The sequence below is a fragment of the Myripristis murdjan genome, chromosome 10 (genome assembly GCF_902150065.1).
Source record: "Myripristis murdjan chromosome 10, fMyrMur1.1, whole genome shotgun sequence".
Lineage (NCBI taxonomy): Eukaryota > Metazoa > Chordata > Actinopteri > Holocentriformes > Holocentridae > Myripristis > Myripristis murdjan.
Genome location: NC_043989.1, coordinates 2,995,421 through 3,017,666, shown reverse-complemented (window position 1 = coordinate 3,017,666; position 22,246 = coordinate 2,995,421). Strand labels below are relative to the sequence as shown.

Below are 22,246 nucleotides of genomic sequence, written 5' to 3'. Positions count from 1 at the left end.
ACGCACCTTTTATCAACATATTTATTATCTATTATCGCGGTGTGTTTTTATGTATTTTACTTCTGTGACCCATGATTTGTGTTGTTTTTCTCTCCATGTATGTCTTGTCATGTATTTCTTCCCTTTGCTGCTGCTTGTGACATTTTAAATTTCCTCTTGGGGATTAATAAAGTAATCTATCTATCTATCGATCTATATTAGCAGGGGCTCAGGACAAAAAATACAAAACTACCCTTCACAATTTCTAAAAATGTCAAACTGGAGAGCCACAAACCATTGGAAAAAAAACAAAACACAGCCAGGCAGCTAAAACGCTTCGCTGCTTTTTAACATTTTTCCACATTTTGTCATTCTGCACAGGATGTTTATTTAAAAAGGAGATGAACTTAAAAATATATTTTCCACTGATCCAACCGTCTCCTTGGGTCATCAGTTTCATGATAATAATATCTTTACTTTAAATTGATTCAGTGATTTTAAAAAACTGATTAAAAAATGCAAAAAAGTGACTTCAGGTGGGTGTCTCACCTGTAGTGATCCACCTGGTTGATGACAAAGATCTTGTGGCGGATCCTCTTCTTGCTGAGGTAAGCGTGCATGAAGGGAACGAACACCAGCAGCTCCTCAAAGCGCTCCCTGAAGGGAATGATGAGGGCCAGTTTGTGAGGACCCCATGACGGGTCGTCCAGCGCGGACGCCTGAGTGTCCGCGGGGCACGGCGGCGGCGGCTGCTGCGGGGCGAGGCGGCCGTCGTGCAGCGCGCCGCCGGACATTTCCCCCGAACAGCTGAGCTGCAGCCAGAGCAGAGACACGAGCACGAGCACCATGCAGAGGCCGAACAGCTTGTAGACGGTGCACTTCCCCGACAGGAACCTGCAGACACACACACACACACACACACACACACACACACACACACACACACACACACACACACACACACACACACACACACACACACACACACACACACAACGCTCAGCTTCCTGAAGTCTCACTGGCGCCTAAAGTCACAATCTGAACTCTTGTCTTTTATTTTGTCTCCATTTCTGGTGCCAAGTGTGCACAGGGTTCCCATGTCCTCTACACAAGTAAGATGATGGTTATTTTTTCCTTGGCCACACTTTTTAACCCCACTTCAGATTCAAGGGGGCTTATACGTTTGTTTTTCTGTTTGAACAAACACATTTCTATGAATTGAATATCTAATTTTCAAAACACAGTCAAGGCGAGGAGCCAACAATCCCAGGAATATGAACATAGCGTGAACGTAATGAAAAATAAATTCTGTTTGGTACATTTCTAGTTAATGATTTTTTTTTTTTTTTTAAATAAACTGAAGCTCAAACTGTCCCAAGAACTGATCAGATTCTCTGCTTTTCTCTGTATGAAACAGACTTTTCAGTAAACCATGACGTGTGGGAACCCTGCACTCAGCTGTTTGTTTCCTTTAGTTCTTAAACGGTATAAACTTCAGAAAAGGGAAACTGCAGGAAAACCCAAAGAGCAAATGAAGAAAATCTGGCAGGACGACAGCTGACTAATGAATGAGCTGCTACCGAGTCATGTGACTTCTGTTTACCAGCCCTGCTGAGCTTATAATTGGACAGTTTGCAACAAAACAAATACCAAAAAAAAAAAAAAAACCCTACAAGATCAATGTTTGCACTCTGATTTTAACTAAAGAAAACTGACTGCAGGTCTGATCACAGCCTGAAAAAAGATGAATAAAAAAAAAAAAACAACAACAACACAAAACAGAGCTTCAGTTGTTATGATAAGCAATTATTTTTCACGCTGCTCGGGCTCTTTCATGCCTCGTTTTTCCTCCCATTGAACAAGAACAAGCGCGTTTCTGTCGGGAAACACAAACTGGGGCAGAAACTGACATGCAGATGAGCTGTGAGAACACACACTCCATCATCACCATCATCATCATCACCATCATCATCACTGGCAGGGAAGCGCCTGGTGGTTAGTAGCTACTGGACGCAACAGGCTGGTGCATTCAGTGTTACTGGGAAATTACCAGCAGCAACAACCAAACCAAACTCTGCTATATATTTCACGTACCGGTATATATTTATATTTTCAGCTCTTTTTTTTGTCTCACTTTGCACTACTTCTGTTAATTTGCACATCTTCAAAATGCTTTAAATTTATCTGCATACATTTATTCATACACTTTTACCCGACATGTTGGAGTCTGGTAGCTGTCAGCTGCTATATTCTTAATCGTATCCCACTTTGTAAATTATTTTTCTTCACTGTATCCTGTTAATATTCGCTGCAGCTTCATCCAGAGTCATGTAATATAAAACTGTTAGTGGCTGCCTGGCTGGTTAATTGATGTGTGTCAGTTAGTGGAAAAAAAAAAGGTCAGCTTCCTGTCTTGCATGCGTTATGTCGTTGATCTGCGTTTGATAAAGCAACACCATGCCACACACACACACACACATACACACTCAACATCAGCGGTTCCCAAACTGTGGCAGGTCAGAGTCCCACAGAGAAACAGCTCACTGCAGACCGTCTGATCAAGTTTAATTTTTTTTTTAGGAGTTATCCCTCTCTCTCTGCTGGTGTTAATTCACAGTGAGTGACATAAGAGTGAAATTTAAAATAAGAATTATCAGCCTGTGACGTTTCACTTCATCCCAGCAGCAGATTTGTAGCTAATTGACTTTTTTGGTGAACCCACCTTCCCTCGTTGAGCCTTGTCTGCCTCTACTTGGTGATTTCCTACATTTCCCAGAATGCTTTTGCCCCAGCAACCCCCCTGACAACATGCCTGAGCGTGATGCTGTCAGTCAAAGGACGGCGTAGGGGCAAATATGTATCTCCAGCGTTTTAAAGTATGATAATTCAGCCGTGACAGTGTGTAACTCAGCTGGTCTGTTGAGGCTGCAGCAATGCACTCTGGTCTATATGACTGATGAACGTCGGTGCAAAATGGCGGCTCTAGAAAGATGAGGGCCTCGGTTTTAGTTTTAGTAGAACCATTAGAACCACTAGAGCCATGCACGGGACCTCTGGGTGTCCCCGGACCCCAGTTTGGGAACCGCTGCTCTAAAACAGCACCAAACTATCAGCTACTCACTTCTCTTCCTGGCGAGGCACTTTTGAAGTCTCACTTCTTGAGAGGCCAAGAAATTTAATTATTTCAACAGTCTGAAACCAAGACTTACATATATTATTATTCTATGATTACAGAATCACTCTGAGGAGCAGCTGAGGTGTTTAGACTCATAATGACTAAATGAAGGGTTCATGATTAGCACCCAAATGTGAAGGAAATATTAGCTTTAAACTGAAAGAGAACAAAGTAGAGCTTTCTCTATTTTCTCATAGATTTGTCTTAAATTAGTAGTTTGCATTAACCTGGTGCTTGGTTATTATCACACTGGGCAGTAAACTAGCTGATAGGGATGATATGCTTGACTCTTGATTCTATACTATCATGACACTTGGTCACCAATTCTTAAGGACCCCAGTTCTTAGACTGATCTTCTAGTTTGTGTGTGTAAAGTTTGATGAGGCTGTGATTCTCCTAGAGGTCACTAGAGGTCATTTTCTCCAGCGACGTCCAGTTGGACAAAAGTCTCTGCCTGCAGTGAAATGGCTGCTATGGGGGCCAACATCATCACACAGGAATCAAATGTGGCTCATTGAATCCACAAGAGTCTCAGCTTTCCAGTCAAAGCCAACTGATGCAGCTCCAAGACTGTTTAGGCCCCAGTCTGCACACACACACCATTTTACAACAGGCCACAAGAACACATGTGGACTGCAGGCTTTGGGGCCCAAACTGCATGGGATTAGCAGAAGGTGGGCGTGTCTGCAAAGGGGAGAGAACCCATTTTCATTCACACATCTGGAGGTCAGAGGTCAAGGGACCCCGCTGGACTTTGGGGTGATATTTAGCCTCCTTGCCATCAACATAGCAAAACACACTTGGTGCCAGCAGATTCTTTAAGTTGTCTAGTGTCATAAATCAATTCGGTAATGAAATAAATTAAATCATAAAAAAAGAATCGTGATGCTTAAGTGAATCAGTGTTTCTCCACACCCGTTAGAGGCTGTTTAGCCCTAATTTATCACGACAAAACAAAAATACTGACACAAACAAAGTTGATCTCTCTCTCTTCTCTCTTACATTTATATTAATTCAGTCGTTTGACTCACCCTGCTGCTTGGTTATTATTATTATTATTATTATCGTTGCACTGATGAAGCAGCTTTAGTTCAGTAAATTATTTCTGATTTCTAAGCAAAACAAAGTGCTCACCTTCTCTCCTCTTTGAAGTAGAGGACAGGCTTCCTCCTCGATGAATACATCATTTTTTTTTTCCCCTTCAAAGCACAGGTGATGAGAGCTGGGTTATGAAGCTGAGAGCGACAGAAACACGATGAGCTTCATGAGAAGATGAGCAGTAAATGTCGTGTTTCTTCACTCCGTCCGTCCTCGCTAAATGTTCATGTGCTGAGCCCGGGGCCGCTCGCCTCATGTTGACTGTCCTCCATGCTAGGCCAGGTTAGTTTGTCCCAGAAGCCGCGGCTGGCTCGGTTTAAAGTGTCTTTAATGTTGGAAAATAAAGTTAAACTTGGCCGGTTTGCTCTGGCTCCATGTCTGCCCCGCAGCTCGCCCCGCAGCTCGCCCCGCAGCTAGCTAGCCCCGCACCGTGCCGCTGCTGTACACGTAGCAGAGCGGCGGACCGCACGGCACTTTCACGCTAAACCCGCCGCCCAGCTGTGATGCTCTCCCGGGACAACATCTCCGACAAGGCCGGCTCTGGTGGCTCCTTCCGCCGGGAGGACGAGCGGGACGCGGCGGCGGCGGGACACAGAAATAATCCACAATAATCTGACGCTCGTAAAAAAATCAAAAGCCGATTGTAACGTATGTCCGTCTTACTTATGGCTCCGGGTGGGAACGACTTCCATTAGTAATAAAGGTTCCTACCAAGTACAACGGTGACAGTAATAATACTAGTATTTTTAAATATCCGATCCAATCCAATCCACTTTATTTATATAGCACAATTTAACAAACACAAGGTTTTCCAAAGTGCTGCACAGCAAGATAAAACACCACAAAATAACACAACAAAAGCAGAATAAAAAGGTAAAAAAAAAAAAAAAAAAAAAAACACAGTAGGATAACACGATAAAATAAAATAAGATCAATTAAAATACAATCAGATAAAGTAAATAATAATAATAATAATAAAATAATAAAACAAAATAGGATAGAATAAATAAAATATATAAAAATATTAAAATAAAATAATAAAATAAAAATAAAATAAAGTAATAATACAATTATAATTTTAATAGAATAAAATAATGTAAAATACTTCTGCTACTACTACTACTACTACTACTACTACTACTGCTACTGCTACTAATGTTACTACTATTACTAGCCTACTGCTACTACTACTACTACTACCACTGCTACTAGTAGTACTACTGCTACTACTACTGATACTGCTACTAGCCTACTGCTACTACTGCTGCTAATACTAATACTACTACTATTATTAATAATATTGTATTATTTATGAAGAACGTACAAATGTTACTTTCAAAAGGGTCTTTAAAAGTAAATGCCAGCTTTTCTTGCTTTTGTTTTATTTTCCTCTTCCAGTAGAATCAGTTACAACGTCTTAGTAAGACTTTGCAGTTTTATTGTTTTGGCAGTGCTTAGTTCTAGTATCTGTTTTGATTTTTTTTTAAACTGTAGCTTCAGTTTCATTTTCTGTTGGTCCAAAGCAAAGCCTGTGCAAAATCTTTTATACAGTTTTTGGTTCATTCATTCAGAATCAGCTGGGGGGAAATTGCTCTCTCTGTGTGTGTAGTGATTGCTATGTTGTTGTTCACATGATTTAAAGTGAATTCCCTGATTTTAGGGTAATAATTTGCAACTGTAAAATACTGTACAGCTCTGAGACAGAATCACCAAAAACTAAAACAGGAACATTTGTGGTTTAAATTTTGGAAGCAGTGATTGTCATTTTAAGAATGTTGCTTCCTAATTTTGCATTTGTATAATTTTTTTTTACCTCTTTAGTTTCTAACAATGTTCATCTGCAAAAGTATTTTCAAGTGATTTATAAATCTGGAAATCACACACTCAAATCCATCGCTCCAAATATGACAAAATCTTTATTTTTGAGTGCAATTTTAGACAGACTTCTCATGTACAGAATCTCTTAAAAAAAAAAAAAAAAAAAAAGAATTCAAGCCCCTCTGCCAGCCAAAACCTTCACCACATGATTCAAACTCCAACCAAAGTTTTAGTATCTCTGAAATCTAGACAAGAAAAAAAACACAAAAAGTTTCTTCTATCAACAAAAAAGGAACAAAACTTTCAATAAAATTGGGAGAAAAAAAAATAAAACTTTCAATTTATCAATAGACCAGCTGAGTTTGGACGGCCTTACAGATCAGCAAAGACCGACTTACTTATTAGCTTCAGTCGCCTTCGTCAAATCACTGTTTAACTCTGACTGATGAGCGGCTGATGAATATTTCCAGGTGTTTCTGTCCTCTGATATAAACTTGTGAACGTGTAACATGAGCCGGCCAGAGGACAGGGGCCGTGTCTCCGCCTCTGCAGGCCGAGGAGGCGACGCTGGTCTGGACAGCCTTGGGTTCGGCTTCGTAAGTGTCTAAGAACATCAATCCCACTTTGTAAGAGAGTTTTATGGTTACATGGAGGACCGGGTCAGAGTTTTACCTGAGCTTCAGCCAAAAGAGGGGGAACAACACAGTGTGACCGGGAGGGGAAAGCAGAGACAGTGTGGTGATGCAGTGCTGAGACATTCAAATAAAAACACCCCGTCCCCCAAACACAGTCATAGTGCCTCCCAGGCCGAGCTCAGGCCGAAAGGAATCACTTCACATTTTGAAAATTTGTATTTTCACTTCCTGGATCCTCTCTTAATGTGGGAGGTTGACTGTAAGAAATTAAAAAAAAAAAAAATTAAAAAAAAATCAAGATCTGATGGTGGTAATAAACCCTGAGGTCAATGGGTAACACTACCAGCAGGTGGCAGCACTGTAAAGCTTACACTAAGGTAAGAAGGGAAAAAAATATATCGATTCACTCAAGTATCACGATTTCAACATTTTGATTGATTTTTTCCCCCCATCACTGAATCGATTTCCAGGCGAGAACATATCGCTCTGGTTCGGCTATATTTTGGTGAGGGAAAAACTGGCCATTTTCATCGGGTCCTTTGACCTGTGACCTCCAGATATCTGAAAGAAAATACGCTGCGTTGGCAGCCGCGGCTCTCCCCTTGTGACTTCTGGGATAATCACAGCCTCATGAAACTTTACATGCACAAACCAGAGGAGAATTCGAAACACAAAAATCGGCACCCGAGCACAGTGACAGTATCGTATCAGGAAATAAGAATACTGTCTCAGGGTCAGCAGGTCACGTTGTGAGAGTTAAAACGTGGACATGAGGAGTGACACTCCCCTCCTGAAAGCAGCCAGAGTGGCGCTGGCAGAGGAGTAACTGTGTTCAAACCCCATGAATGTGAGGCGGAGCGCTGCGGAGTAACATCGTGTACGCTCAGGAAAATCTTGGCAGACAGCTGAAGCTGCTGAACAAGCCCTTCCTGTGTTCACCTTTAACTCAGAGCAAAAAAAAAAAAACATACAGTGCAGATCAATTCAAAATGTGAAGTAACTCCTTGGGCCGGTCCCGAGCGGCGTCTCTGGCAGTGCTGCAGCAGACCGATGCATAGTAGCTCATAGGAACACAACAACAACAGAACGGGACGTCTCCTCTGACGGGGATCGACAGGAGACTCCTCGATCAAACACACATTCAGAAACCAAAGGGGCCTGGTGATCAATAGTTTTCATTCAGAGTATTACAGACTACAGCCGCTCCCTCCACCCCGAGACCAACACCGAGTGAGATTCAGACAGAGACAGAAGCATACATTCAGTTTGAACACAATAAAAACATACAGGTTTGCGCACACAGATTTACAAAGAAACACCAGTTTGTCATTGACAAGGATGGAGGGAAAAAAAAAAAAAAAAAGGAAAGGGGCCAACAGAGAGCCGAGAGCAGCGCTGTTGCCATTACCCAAACTTTAGACTACTGTACTGTTGTTGCAAAAGGCTGAAATGTTTAATTCAATGTTTGATGTTCCAATAGTTCAATACTTTCAAAATTCAAAATTCCACATAGGCATTTCCGTCGCGGCCGAGCACACTAGAAGAGGGACTGGAGAAGACATGAGGTCTTCATTGTCGAGCGCTCATGTCCTCTATCTGATGCGATATCTAACGAGAACGTTTTGAAGTCGAGACAACGTGAAGACGGAGGACAGATTAAGATCCCGGGTTAATCATGAACCGACGGAGCCTCAGATGGAGACGTGACCGGTCAGAACGAGGAACATCCTCAGGAACGTTCCTTCACTCCAACACAAGTGGAGGGGATCGTTCTCCACGAGCGCACCACGATCAACACTCCTAGATTTCAGTTTCCCAGAGTCTCGGTCCAGCTCTCGATGGGAAAACAGCAGGACTTTGCTTCGGAAGCCGCTGACTGTGGATTCTGGATTCTCTAAACTCAGTATTGGTATCAAAGTTGAAATTGTGGGATTGTGACCACACTGGTCAGGAAGCACCCGGAGCTGAACACCCAACACAGTGACTGCTCTGTTTAAATATTGAACAGCAGAACTACACAACTAACTGTGTGGACACTGAGATTTTAGCAGTAATCCTTAGTAATAATCCTAGCTTTTGGCAACACTGAAGCCTTAGATTTCACCTAATTTCATTTAATACGACCACGGGTGTTGAAAACAGTTGCAAGAACTTGGACTGCCAAATGTTCCTCATATCATTAGGACCAATAATCGTGGTTGTGGTTTCTAACAAATAACCAGGATCATTTCAGTCCAAAATGAACGACCAAGAGGCGAATAAACTGCATTTGCTGAAAACTGTCGACTGACACTGTTTGTAAACCTACATTTTTTATTTTATGTACAACTCCGGACAACATGGATGATCTCTAGAGGCCAGTAACACGTCATGAACTCATCACAGCTGAGCAGCAAGGAAGAAAACGGGGGAATCTATTCCAAAAACACAACGCCAAACACACCGGTACAGCTGGTAGAAAATCACCGCATCGCTTTTGATTCCCAGTTGCTACAGAACTATGTTTTAGGGAGTCGACAGGAAAGGGAAAAGCACATGTCAAACATAAGGAAGTGGTTTTAATAAGGAGAACGCAGCCAGTTCTTCATGCACACTCCAGTCCAAATTACAGGGATAAAACCATTTCATTTCAGTCTGAATAAAACATCACTGTGTAATAAATATAATGTAGCCTTTTTTCTGATAGTCTGCTGCAAATTTGAGGGATCTGTGACAAACAAGGGTGATGGCAGTAATAATAACAATAATAATAATAATAAAAATAAAAGCATTATCTAGACCGAGGCTGTTTTTAAGCCAAATCAACCAGGTGGGTTTCTCTGCATCTCGTCTCCTCAGAGGTCAACAGGTTCCTCCGCCACGCAGCAGCCACGGCGGCCGCCGCTGCTCAGTACTGCATCAATCAACAGAACAGACACACACCCACACAAGCACACGCACACACACACACACTCACACACCAACTCGGCTACACCAGTTTCTTGGCCTCGAAGAAGCTCTTGAGGTGCCTCATCTGCCAGAAGCCGATGGCCACCAGGATGAGGGTCTGGACGATGGACCACCACAGGACTCGCTGGTTGGTGCTCTCGCTGGTCTGCCGGAAACGCTCCTCACGGTACTGTGTCCACACACACACACACACACACACACACACACACACACACACACACACACACACACAGAGAGAGAGAGAGAGAAGAAATGACAGTCAGACCTTTGTAGAGGCTTTAAATCTGCTTCACAAAATCAGGTTTCACTCCACAAAAGCACAGAACCTCAGCACCTGAATGCATCACTGAACTCTGTCTTCGGCCGTTTGGCTGGTTGAGAATAAAACAGCGACTACGGTTCACTGCTGTGGCGTAGGGCTGGGCAATAAATTGATTAAATCAGATGTATTTTTTAGATAAATGCAATAACAGCTGTATCGTAAAAATTGAGATTTTAACTACATATGTTACAAGGTGATAAAAGCTTCTGAGCGCTCTGTTTAACAAGTTGAACGCTTCACTCATCTACAGTGACGCCCAGAAATGCACAGACACCAGAATCACCAGACACATAATCAAGCCCGCTAAGATTCTCAGCAGATAGTTGTAGTTAGTGAAAAACGACAAAAATCTAGATTAAAATCGTAAATCATGAAAAGTTTGGGGAAAAAAAGAGATTGTTCTTTTCACTGGAGCAGAGCTGGGTGATATGGCTGAAGAAATACAGAGACATGAGCACTGAAGATATGAGGAGCGCTGCGAGACAAAAGAGAGGAGAACCTGATGAAGCTGAAGTTGTCACTGATCGGCTGTCCGCTGCATTTTCCTCAGCGCTTTTCCTCAAAACTTTCACATCTTCTCAGTCTGCCCTCTGAGATTAAAGCGGCCGTTTAGGCAAACGTCTGTCCGTTTTTAAGCTGTAGTACATTAACTTTGACTGAGCCCCTAAACATCCACTGATAAGACCCTAACCCTGTATTTTGCATTGCTGTGACACTGCAAAGCTGCTGTCTGTGGTGACATTTCCACGCTGGTGCACAGCTCATCTACAGCGACACGCTGCACCTCAACCTTCACACAGTTTCTACTAAAATTGTAGAATTAAAATTTCCAACAAGCCATGCACCTTGTCTGAGGATTCCTTTAGTCCTCAGCGAGACAGGGACTGAAACGTACACATAAAACTAACCGACCACCCCGGAGTGTTGATTTGAAAGACAGCTCAGAGTCAGAGTGAAGCTTTTAACAAAGACAATGCTGATTCAGTCCATCCTTTACAGCTCACATGGACTTCCACTCAGCTTCAGGATGAGTTTAAAATGTCACAGAGAACTTTCCAAACAGCTGGCGGCCTCGTTCCAGCTGACATCTGAGTTCTCCTCAAACAGAAGCGAAGCCTTTGGCAGAGAAAACTCCGCAGGTTACAAGCTAAAGGTGAGGAAGCCTGATATAATGATGTGGGAAACAACAATTTAGTCTATTTTGTGGCATTTACAGTAAAATAGGTGCATAAAATTGGAAATTTGTTAACAAGGTGCAAAAATCATTTTTCATTTTATTGTGACTAAAATACCAAAATATCATTATAAAGGCGAATAATAAATCTACTGAATACTGAATCCATATGAATCCAAACCAATGTTTTTAAAAACAGACGGCTTGTGCAGTGATCTCGTAATGAGCACACACACACACACACACACTCACACACACACACTCACACACACACACACACACACACAAACACACACACACACACACGCAGACTGACCCGCTGGTAGTTCTGCTCCTTCTGGATCTGGTCGACCTGCTCCACCAGCTGTCGCACTCGGAGCTGCAGCTCCGTCAGCTTGTCCTTGGCAGCGATCTCAGCGTAATTGTTGGTGTGTTCGCCCACCTGGATGTCCAGGTGAACCCGCTGCACCACAACACAAAAAAACCTCATGAAAACAGTGGCCCAGAGCTCTACAGTGCAACTATGTCAATCATATTCCCCCCCTAAAAATAAATATGTGCAAACTGGAAAAATTATTTTCGAGCACAGAGTGTCAGTAAAGATTATAATCTACCATAATCTTTTGTTACAAACATTAATGTTTTGGCCAAATACAAAACAAGTGTGATCAATAAACGGCAGCAGAATGTAAAGTGGCTCTGTTTCCTCAGTACAGACACCCACCGGTGGCTGCAGATACCCTGACCTGTTTTTACTTGCATGCAAAGGGCCACTTCCTGCAGCTGCTTCACAATAAAAGCAACCAACCGCTTCACCAATGGAAAGCTATTATGAAAGAGTGGCCTTTGCATCTCATAAGCATGGGCCAATGTGTGATGGTAGGCCTATGTGCTGTTGCACAGATGTGAGTCCCTTAATACACACATGCACACACACATGCACACAATATAAATATGTATATAGGATTTTTTTTTATTAACTAATTTTTTTTTCATCAGAAAAGTGGACAGCGCTACAAATAACTCAGTGGAGTTCAAGGCGTGTGTGTGTGTGTGTGTGTGTGTGTGTGTGTGTGTGTGTGTGTGGCCCCTCACCAGCATGCCTCCTGCGAACAGGGCGAACTTGGAGGAGTTGGAGTGCAGGCAGATCTGGTGCTCTCCTGGTGTGTGGGAGGTGAAGGTGAAGCGACCCTCTGAGCCGTACTGCCGAGAAAGAATCACCTGCAGGACACACACACACACACAGAGAGAGAGAGAGAGAGTTAACACTGTGAGACAGGATGTGTGTTCAGCCTCTTGAAACCCCTTCATAACTTTACAGCAAACAAAGCTTTTTCTCTCTGCCCAGTGTTACTAGTGAGTAAAATAGAAATGCCCCCCCAAAAATAATAAACTCTAACAAAGATTTTAACCATGAATATTTTTACTTTTATACCGTTCGGTTATACATTTTCAACCTGCACCTCTGAGCAAGACTTACAGCATAACAATCATACATGTTCATATTAAGGTTTCTGCTAACATGAGTGTGATCATGTTATTCAGTCACAAAGAGACGATATCCAACCAGCTGGTAAACAGGTGAAAAAACACCTGTTTGGGAACAGCTGGATATCATGAAACTCTGGTAATAACCTCAGCCAGAACAAACCTTCTCATCAGGATCTTTGACTTCAACAAACATGCCCAAGCCCTGAGTGGCCGGCAGGTACTCCTCCTTCTGCTTGTCATACAGCTGAGTCCGATAGTTACCTGAGAGAGAGAGCGAGAGAGTGAGAGAGGGCGAGGGGCGAGGGGTCACGGAAAGATGAAGTACACTCATAAAGAGAACCATCACGTAGAAGTTCAGAGTCTGTCAGTCTCCTCCCGTCATGTAAAAGCATCAGTTACAGACTAATAAGCAGATAAAAACATGAGCCAGACGCTCCACCGCTTTTTGTTGAGTGCCATGGTGCTATCATAACAATCAAATTCAAATTTCTGGGCACTTTCTACATTTCTTATTTCTCTGGGATCAATAAAGTATTCCGCTGATGATGACAAGCTTTGACAAGTTATACACAAAATTATGCGAGAAACTTGCATTTGCAGTTTTGAGGGATGCATTTTAGAGTTTTGTCTGACTTCACACCTGACAAACATTACGTTTGAGATTCACTTCCGGGTCTCTTGGCGGAGCATCATGGGAATCAAGTCTATCATCAAAGGAAAAAACCTCCACAGTTTAAAATCATAAGTCTGGAAGGTCATTATTAAGACGGTGAAGAGGAGTTGGACGTAAGCGCTGCTGTATACAGTGTCAAAGTACCGTGGTAATCCAACCAACATATGGGCAAGACCAGCTTCAGATTACTGATATGGCTTTTTGATAAAAAGATTTTGTTTTGCTGCTTGTTTTCTAGCAAGTAGAAATGTTAAAAGCTCAAAGTCAGTTTGATAAAAGAACTCATGAGCCCATTGTCCATTGCTTTTTTTAAGTAACTTGAAATCACATAATACCATAAAAACAAAACGCAATACTTTTCAATATTCACAACATTTTAACTGCCATACAAAACGTTTTTTAAGTGCAATATCCATTCTTTTTATAGTATTTAGTTTAGTTTTGTATTTATAGGTTGTGTGCTTGTTGTCCGTCTTTAATTGTCTTATAAATTGCACTGATCTGGAGTAGCACTACTAACTTCCCTGTACTTGTATAACGTCAATAAAGGCTTTATCTCTGGAATCACAAAACATGTTGAGCTGTGAATCTACTCCATCAGAGGTCCCTGCTGACTCTCAGAGTCAGCGTCAAATCATTTGCCATTTGCGGTGGAACCACACTGCCAGAGGACAAACAAGAGGACAAAACATGTAGGCAATGAGACAATGTCAAAAAACAAACAAACAAAAAAAAATGTAAACAGTGTACAAAAAAATTCTCATCCCTAATGCCGACAGATTTTTGAGGCCAGATCCATTCTCTGTTTGTCAGTACGAGAGCGACAGAGCACACTAAGTCAGATATAAAATGCCTTGCTCATGGGCAAACACACAGTTTGTAGGACATCTGCCACATTGTTACAGTCCTCTGGTGATTTCAGAAGACATGACACATCAAGCAGAACATATTTCAAAATCACATTTCATAACTGCTGAGTCTCTGCAGTGAGCATGACAGAGTCAGGGCCCTGTTCTCTGTCTGTGAGGTGAGGCAGCTCCAGCTCTCATAGTCCAGTAATTTTAGGCCAAAATTGGGGTCAACCTTGGACAAATTGCAAGAGAAGCAAACTCAACTGATTTTGTATCCTCAGTTTGTCCTGAGTGAGGGAAAAAAAGTCCCAAGAAATCCCATTGGTGGAAAGTTTTGAAAATCACCTATTTATGACCACAAATTACCAAAAAACACTGTTTTTAACACACAGGGGAAAGGGGTTCAAAATTTTACTTTCAGATATCACTATAAAAATTCACAAGATGATTACACACACAGAGACAAGAAAAAAAAAGTCTATTACAAGTTCTTTGAATTATTCTGTTTTCATATGCATATCACACATTATCTGATTTGATATGCGCTAATAAGGAATATAAGGAATAAATGCCAGAAGAGACATTTAAACAGTAAATTAAAAGGTTACTATATATATAGTAACCTTGGATTAAAAGGTTACTGTATAACAGTGAATTAAAAGGTTACTATATATATAGTAACCTTTTAATCCACTGTTTAAATATCTGTTCTGGCATTTATTCCTCATATTCCTTATTAGCGCATATCAAATCAGATAATGTGTGATATGCATATGAAAACAGAATAATTCAAAGAACTTGTAATTGACTTTTTTTTCTTGTCTTTGTGTGTGTAATCAGCTTGTGAATTTTATAGTGATATCTGAAAGTCAAATGTTGAACCCCTTTCCCCTGTGTGTTAAAAACAGTGTTTTTTGGTAATATGTGGTCATAAATAGGTGATTTTCAAAACTTTCCACCAATGGGTTTTCTTGGGACTTTTTTTCCCCTCACTCAGGATAAACTGAGGATACAAAATCAGTTGAGTTTGCTTCTCTTGCAATTTGTCCTAGGTTTTTTCATAAGATGACTGGACTATCACCACAGGCTGGCTTTAGGAAGAGCTGCTCACAAACAAGGGCCAACCCGCTGCTGGGCGCTGAATTCATAAAATCACAATCTTTCAAACTCATGATTTGATGGTCCACGTTTGTAAATAGCTCAAGTTCACGAAAAAAAAAAAACAGCAGTAAAGAGTGTCCAGGAGGTTCAGAGCACAGGGAAGTTGACCTCACACCTGACAGCTTGCACCAGCTAGCAGTTAGCTGACGTGTAGTAGCCAGAAGCGGCTAACAGGCGAGAAAAATAACCAACACAGGGGAAAAAAACTGTGTTTAAGTTGAAGCGTGTGTCCCTAAGCTGCGTTTATTCTCATTATGTGCAGCAACGTGTCGTCTGTAAATACTTCCAGCAGCAACAGACTGCACAGCATAGCGCCAGATTCTATTAGCCAGCAGCTAACGGCTAACAGCTAACAGCTAACGGTTAGCCTGTCGCTTAATTCAACGACGCACTCACCGATGATCATCGTCTCGTCCGGGATTTCCTCTATGAAACATTTCTTCTCCGTCTCCCCGATGTGGAAGTACAGGGAGGAGACGCAGCTGTAGTAAACGTTCAAAAGTAGAACTGACAACAAGCACGACTGCATCTGGAAGGCCACCATCTTTCCTGCCGGGCTGGAGAGCTGCTCCTCTGAGTCTGCGCGGACTCCTCAGTGCCACGTAAACCATCCGCCGCGCTGCGACCAATCAGCGTGCCCCTTTCTGGTCAATGTAATAACACACAGTATAGTTAGTTAGTTAGTTAGTTAGTTAGTTAGATACTTTATTCATCCCGAAGGAAATTCACAGTTTCCAGCAGTATCCACAGAGTACAAGATTAAGTAAATCAAAAATAAAGAATAAAGATGACCCTCGAGATCTAAAGATCTAAGAACCAAATGTGCAAAAAACAATGTGCAAAAAAACAATAAAACCAGTGTGCATCGATGTATACAATGTATTTACAGTATAAACAGATGATAAATAAATAAATAGCGCCCAGATGATAAATAGATGATAAAAAGCCAATAAAACCAGTGTGCATCGATGTATACAGTGTGCATAGATGTGGGCAATGTCCAAATTCACAGTATAAACAGATGATAAATAAATAGCAGCAGCAATATATACTCTATAAACGAGGATAAAAAATAGAATATGAAGTATAATACACACTCACTTTATTATGTCCACCTGTACAGTTTAATACGATCCAATCCACCTGTTGAGCCACAGAGTTTCCTTTCGTGCTGCCTGTAATGCTCAACTTTTCTTCTTGTCACAATAATAGAGGTGTTCATTCAGTTTAGCTGTTTCCACTATTCTGTCCTCCTTCGTTGTATATAAATAGAGAGGGACAAATAATTAGAAACATCTCCCAGTTTAATGTAGTCCAGTACAAGACCTCTGCAAACTTCAACTTCATTAATAAACACAGAATTAAATTGGCACATTCTCCACAATGTCAACACAAACTTCACATTATAAACTTTCTTAAAAGGTAGAATTTATGGCAGCGCTGCTGAGCTGAACTGTATTAGACTGTACAGTGGACCTGATAAAGAAGACACTACTGCAACTGAAAGGAAAAATGTCTGTCTCGCTATAATGTAGTCCAGTACAAGACCTCTGCAAACTACAACTTCAATAATAAACACAGGATTAAATTGACAAGGAAAAATGGAAAATGTCTTATAATAAATATGATAAGTCCAAACCTGAGTTCATGGCCAACCTAGCTCAATTGAATTTTTTGTATGCATTTAAAGAATATAACAAACTATTAAACCCATAGCCAATAGGAAAAAAGTAATAAAATTGTCAGCCTATGCAGTGAAATCCTTAAAGAGGAATAACTAATGTGTGACTTTTCTATGCGGATTTCATATCAATGTATTCTGTTTTTTATTGAAATTTTAATTTTATTATATTATTTATTTTTATTATATTATTTAATGTATAGTCCTGTTTCTTTGTATCACATTATGTTTAGCAAAAATTCTGAAAAAATTGTATATTTGAATGTGTTAGTATTACCCATCCATCCATCCATTTTCTGCCGTTTATCCGGAGCCGGGTCGCGGTGGCAACAGGCCGAAGATGTCCGTCCAGACCGACTCTTCTCCGGCGCCCGGCCACGATGCGGAGGAGACCCTCCATCATCCGGCCCAGCGGCCGCAGAGCTGCTGCCGCTGCCGCGATCCGCCTGCTGGACTCCCGCTCCTCTACACCCTTTCCCGGCAGAAAACCGCAGAGAACCGTGGCGTCCGACTTCCAGGTACTGATCCTCATTCCCATCGCCTCTGTTATTATTATTACTATTTTTTATTATTGTATTGTTGTTGTTATGATGATTAATATTATTATTATTATTATTATTACTATTATTATAAAGATATTGTTAATATGATTTATGTTGTTGCTGTTGTCACCTGAATCCTTGTTTCAGTTGCAGCAAAAAAAGAATCTCATTTGACACGTTCTGCGCTGTCACTGTGACGTCATGTTTGTCCGTGACATCATCGGGACGGAGTCTGTAAAAGAACGGCCGCGGCGGGGGTCGAGCTGTATCTTGTCTGGAACTCATCAAGCAAGACCAAAACCCTCGCACGCACACACGTTTATCTTTCCATCCACATGGCGAACACTTCCAGGCAGGATGACCAGGCTGGAGACCCACAATCCAGTCTGGTCATACCGCTCACCAGACCAGAGACACTCTCTCCACTGGTCCGATCGGTCCTTATGGATCTCACCTGCAGCCAGCGGGAGATGATTCAACAAGGCACCTTGGACAATGAATCCAGGACCTTCCTTGCTAATTTGTGCATGGAGATAATTCAGCAGGTGTCCACAGAAATCCTGGTCGCCGTGCTGCCGATGGTTCACAGGTACATCCGTGAGCACGGCCAGCACTTCACGATGCAGGAGGAGTGGACCTGTGCTGCCCTTGGCAATTCACTTGTGAGGTGTTTTGCTCTGGGCTTTGACATGAAGGAGCAGACAACAGAGCACTCAGAAAACTTCACCCAGCTGATTGGAAGGGAGGTGACACAGAAGGTGAATTCTGCAGTGTCGACTGCTTTCCAAACCCCAAAAGGGTGCTCAAAGGAGCCCCTGATTTATATAAAAGGTTGCGTCTCTTCCACTGAAGCTTTGAATAATATCATTGATAATGCTGCGAACATGCTCAAACACTTCACAGAACCCAGAGCTGAAAGTGACACTGCTGAGTGTCCAAGTCCCACTCCCTCACCCTGCAGCTCTGTATCACTGGACTTCTGTCTTGCATCAGGTGCCCCTTCTCCATGTCCTGAACCTACATACTGTGACTTCCCTGAACCAGAAGACACAGTTGTGAGTCTACAACAAGAACAACGAAGGAAATTTTCCCACTTTGTCAAAAAGCACATCTTCCTCATGGTGCAAAGTCTCAGGGGCAAGTTTGACAGCAAACAGATTGTTAAACTGAAATCACACCACAAAGGCCACAAGACCGCAACAATTATCAAAGCCAAAGCTGATCAAAGTCATAGTAAAGGCATGTTCAAACGCGACTGTGTGGACCAACACAGCTGCATAGAAACACTGGCTGGGACCATTGACAGTCTGGTGGCAGAGATGGCGGAGCAAGCAGAGACGGACGGCCGTGTATCATCTGTCCACAAAAGGCTAGAGCAGTTCATTGCCGGTGATGGACTGAAAACATTTTCAAAGAATCTCACTGATAATGTGTACCATTTGATGAGTCCAAAAGGCGATAAAATTCCCTCCATTCCAGTGAAAGAAGCTACACCTGACTCTGTTGTTTTAAACACAGAGGTAACAGAGGATGGGCTCTTTTACATTGTGACAGAGGACGAGGTGAGTCGGTTTTTGCAGCAGAGTGTCCTGTGGTTGAGCGCAGAGTCCCTCGACGAGACTCGGCACTCAGTCGGCACCCTGGCTTCTCTTGATCACCAAGCACGACAAGAGGAACTTTCCCCCGAGGCTTTCGCGTCATTTGTCGACAACTTGTTCCCAGCAGATGGTGAGCCAAACACCTCTGCTTCAACACTGATGTCAAAGAGTTACAAAAAATTGACAGAACTTATGATTGCAGTGTTTGTCAAGCTGATTTTTACTATCTGCAGAGACAAAACGCGATCAATGTTAAAAATAGACTTTGATGGCATTATGAACCAGCTGTCTGCCAAGACGCTGGAAGAACTGAACAGCATTGATATCCCCAGCTACTCCAAGTTGCCTACTTGGCAGAAGATGCACGATGCTTTGTACAACAATTTGCGTGAAGAGTTTGGTTCTGAGAGTGCGCTTTATAAACACATGGAATCGCAGGATCCAGCTTTTGACCAATTAGTTGCCAAGGCCTTCGTAAATCATCTGCAGGCATACATTTTGCACAAAGCAGACAGCTGCAAAGATAAGGCACAAGCCAACAGTGCTATGAGCAGATTTTGGAAAGGACTGAAGAGGCTATGCTGTGTATCGAACAGCGCCGAAGACAGTCACGATGCCACTCCAACGCGCAGCTGTGAAGCTGTCGGCGATGAAAACAGATCTCCCCTTCCTCCCAAAAGGCACAAGAACCCCGTCAAAAGGATCTGCTCACGTGTGCTGAAATGTTTGGCCAAGCCCTTTAAGAAGAAGTGACTTCCTTTTTTGCCCAACACATCTTAACAATCTTTTTACCTTTTCCATCATCTCCTCTCATTGTTTAAAGTCTTGAACCATTTTGCATTTATCTTCAGTTCAATAAAAAAAAAATGTTTGAACTGCATATGATTTTGACATAGAGTGTCTCTTGTAATAGATATAGATAGATTAATAGATGTACTGACTATATGCTATATACTACATATCTATAAAAAAATCAACCCAATGAATAAAGACATAGAATAGCTCAATACAAGAATGAAAAGCTTTGCATACATTATAATTATAGAAATATATAAAATGGTTTTGATGTATCTCTTACATAAATCATTACATAGACAGATAGAAAAATGTATTTTATTGATCCCAAATTTGGAAATTCATTTTCTTACAGCTTCAGTGAGAGAAACATATATCTACAGAAAAATGACATAGGTTAGCTCAATGCAAGAATAAAAAACGGAGCATAGACAGTAAATACAGTAAAATATAAAACATGTCGGTTAACACGCTACATACATTAGACATTAGACTTTTCAGACAGTCAGAGTTAATGGTCTGCATAACTGTATCATATTTAAACTGTTGATTTTACCATTTAACTGTGCAATAATTTATAACTGTAGGACTTTACAATCGTTCAGCAGTTCCCTGTGTACACTTTTTTACATATGCTCAGTTTCTTATTTCTGTGTTTACTGTTGCAATATTTTATAGGATTAATGCACATATTCAGACTTAATGCACAGAATGCACATCCACATACTTTTAAAAAAAAAAAAAATTGTAAAGCATATATTTTTGTATTTAGTATTTCTTTGTATTTCTTATTATTTCATAATTTAAATTCTTTCTTGAGAATCTGAGCAACTGCAACTGACCCAGTTTCCTTTCAGGGATCAGTGAAGTATGTCTGTCTCTGATTCTCAGGAAGACTGCTTGCATAAAAAAAACAAAAAAAAAAAACAAGTTAAGCCGCAGATGACTGATGTGATTCAACCACTAGATGGCGACAATTAACCATCCTTTGGCAAATGCTTATTGTTTTCAGTGTGTCGTCTGGGAATAGCTCCAGCCACATCAAGACATGTAGTTGGAAAGAGCTGAAAGACAAGATCAGAACATGAAAGCCCAGTCAGGAGAGGTCAGGAGAAACTGTGAGGAAGCCAGTCGTGGTTCCTCACTCCGTCCACGGCTCACTGGCCCCGAGAAAGTTCAGGAACCACAAAGAAACTCCCCTTAAAAACTCGAAATAAAGATCTGGATAAAGAGCTTGAATTATTCAGAGTGTGTGAGGAAAGGAACGGTGCTGTCTAATTTAACTCTGCAAATCAATGTCATCCAGCCCCTCTATCATGATCAAACGAACCTTGCACACACGCACACACACACACACACACACACACACACACACGTGCAGACATACAGACACATACACTTGCTCTCTCTCTCTCTCTCTCCACCTGACTCCTTGTCCCTATTTCCTATTTTCGAATCGATAATTCTGATTGGCTGTGTAAACTTGCCCTGATAACTGGCAATTTTGTGTTTTCTCTATCAATCAGTCAACCAATCAATCAATCAGTCAGACATTATTATATAGCACTTTTAATATAAATACATGTAGGCTAGCACAAACTGCTTCACACACGAAAACAAAAAAAAAACCACTCTCCTTCTGTTATGTACTTCTATGTTCAGCAACTTTGGTTCAGAAAAAAATTAGTTATTATTAGTATTATCCATCCATCCATCCATCCATCCATTTTCTGCCGCTTATCTGGAGCCGGGTCACGATGGCAACAGGCCGAGGATGTCCGTCATGTTTGACATCATCGGGACGGAGTCTGTAAAAGAACGGCCGCGGCGGGGGTCGAGCTGTGTCTTGTCTGGAACTCATCAAGCAAGACCAAAACCCTCGCACGCACACACGTTTATCTTTCCATCCACATGGCGAACACTTCCAGGCAGGATGACCAGGCTGGAGACCCACAATCCAGTCTGGTCATACCGCTCACCAGACCAGAGACACTCTCTCCACTGGTCCAATCGGTCTATCTGGATCTCACCTGCAGCCAGCGGGAGATGATTCAACAAGGCACCTTGGACAATGAATCCAGGACCTTCCTTGCTAATTTGTGCATGGAGATAATTCAGCAGGTGTCCACAGAAATCCTGGTCGCCGTGCTGCCGATGGTTCACAGGTACATCCGTGAGCACGGCCAGCACTTCACGATGCAGGAGGAGTGGACCTGTGCTGCCCTTGGCAATTCACTTGTGAGGTGTTTTGCTCTGGGCTTTGACATGAAGGAGCAGACAACAGAGCACTCAGAAAACTTCACC

General features: G+C 41.9%; 2 protein-coding genes across 2 annotated transcripts in view; both read right to left on the bottom strand.

Moving 5' to 3' along the window:
- b4galt7 (xylosylprotein beta 1,4-galactosyltransferase, polypeptide 7 (galactosyltransferase I)) overlaps nucleotides 1-4,903 on the bottom strand; it is an 11,944-nt gene extending 7,041 nt beyond the window's left edge. The window contains exons 1-2 of the mRNA XM_030062143.1: nucleotides 4,289-4,903; nucleotides 529-873 (exon numbers count right to left, since the gene is read on the bottom strand). Of these exons, the coding sequence (XP_029918003.1) occupies nucleotides 529-873; nucleotides 4,289-4,341 (398 nt within the window). The 5' untranslated portion in view covers nucleotides 4,342-4,903. The remainder of the gene's footprint in view (nucleotides 1-528; nucleotides 874-4,288) is intronic.
- A 1,246-nt stretch (nucleotides 4,904-6,149) lies between these two features.
- Nucleotides 6,150-15,913, bottom strand: tmed9 (transmembrane p24 trafficking protein 9). Its single transcript, XM_030062233.1, has 5 exons — nucleotides 15,723-15,913; nucleotides 12,802-12,902; nucleotides 12,246-12,371; nucleotides 11,467-11,613; nucleotides 6,150-9,823 (listed from the first exon to the last, which is right to left on the bottom strand). The coding sequence occupies exons 1-5, from the start codon at nucleotides 15,868-15,870 to the stop codon at nucleotides 9,674-9,676; spliced, it is 672 nt and encodes a 223-aa protein (XP_029918093.1). The 5' UTR covers nucleotides 15,871-15,913; the 3' UTR covers nucleotides 6,150-9,673.
- Between the last annotated feature and the right edge of the window lie 6,333 nt (nucleotides 15,914-22,246).

Bases quoted from the DNA above. Each gene is read 5' to 3' on its own strand.
- tmed9 (XM_030062233.1), bottom strand. From the start codon at position 15,870: ATGGTGGCCTTCCAGATGCAGTCGTGCTTGTTGTCAGTTCTACTTTTG. The intron at 12,372-12,801 runs GTTTGTTCTGGC...TGTGTCCTGCAG, and splicing joins TCAAAGATCCTGATGAGAAG to GTGATTCTTTCTCGGCAGTA. The intron at 9,824-11,466 runs GTCAGTCTGCGT...GTGTGGACACAG, and splicing joins AGGAGCAGAACTACCAGCGG to TACCGTGAGGAGCGTTTCCG.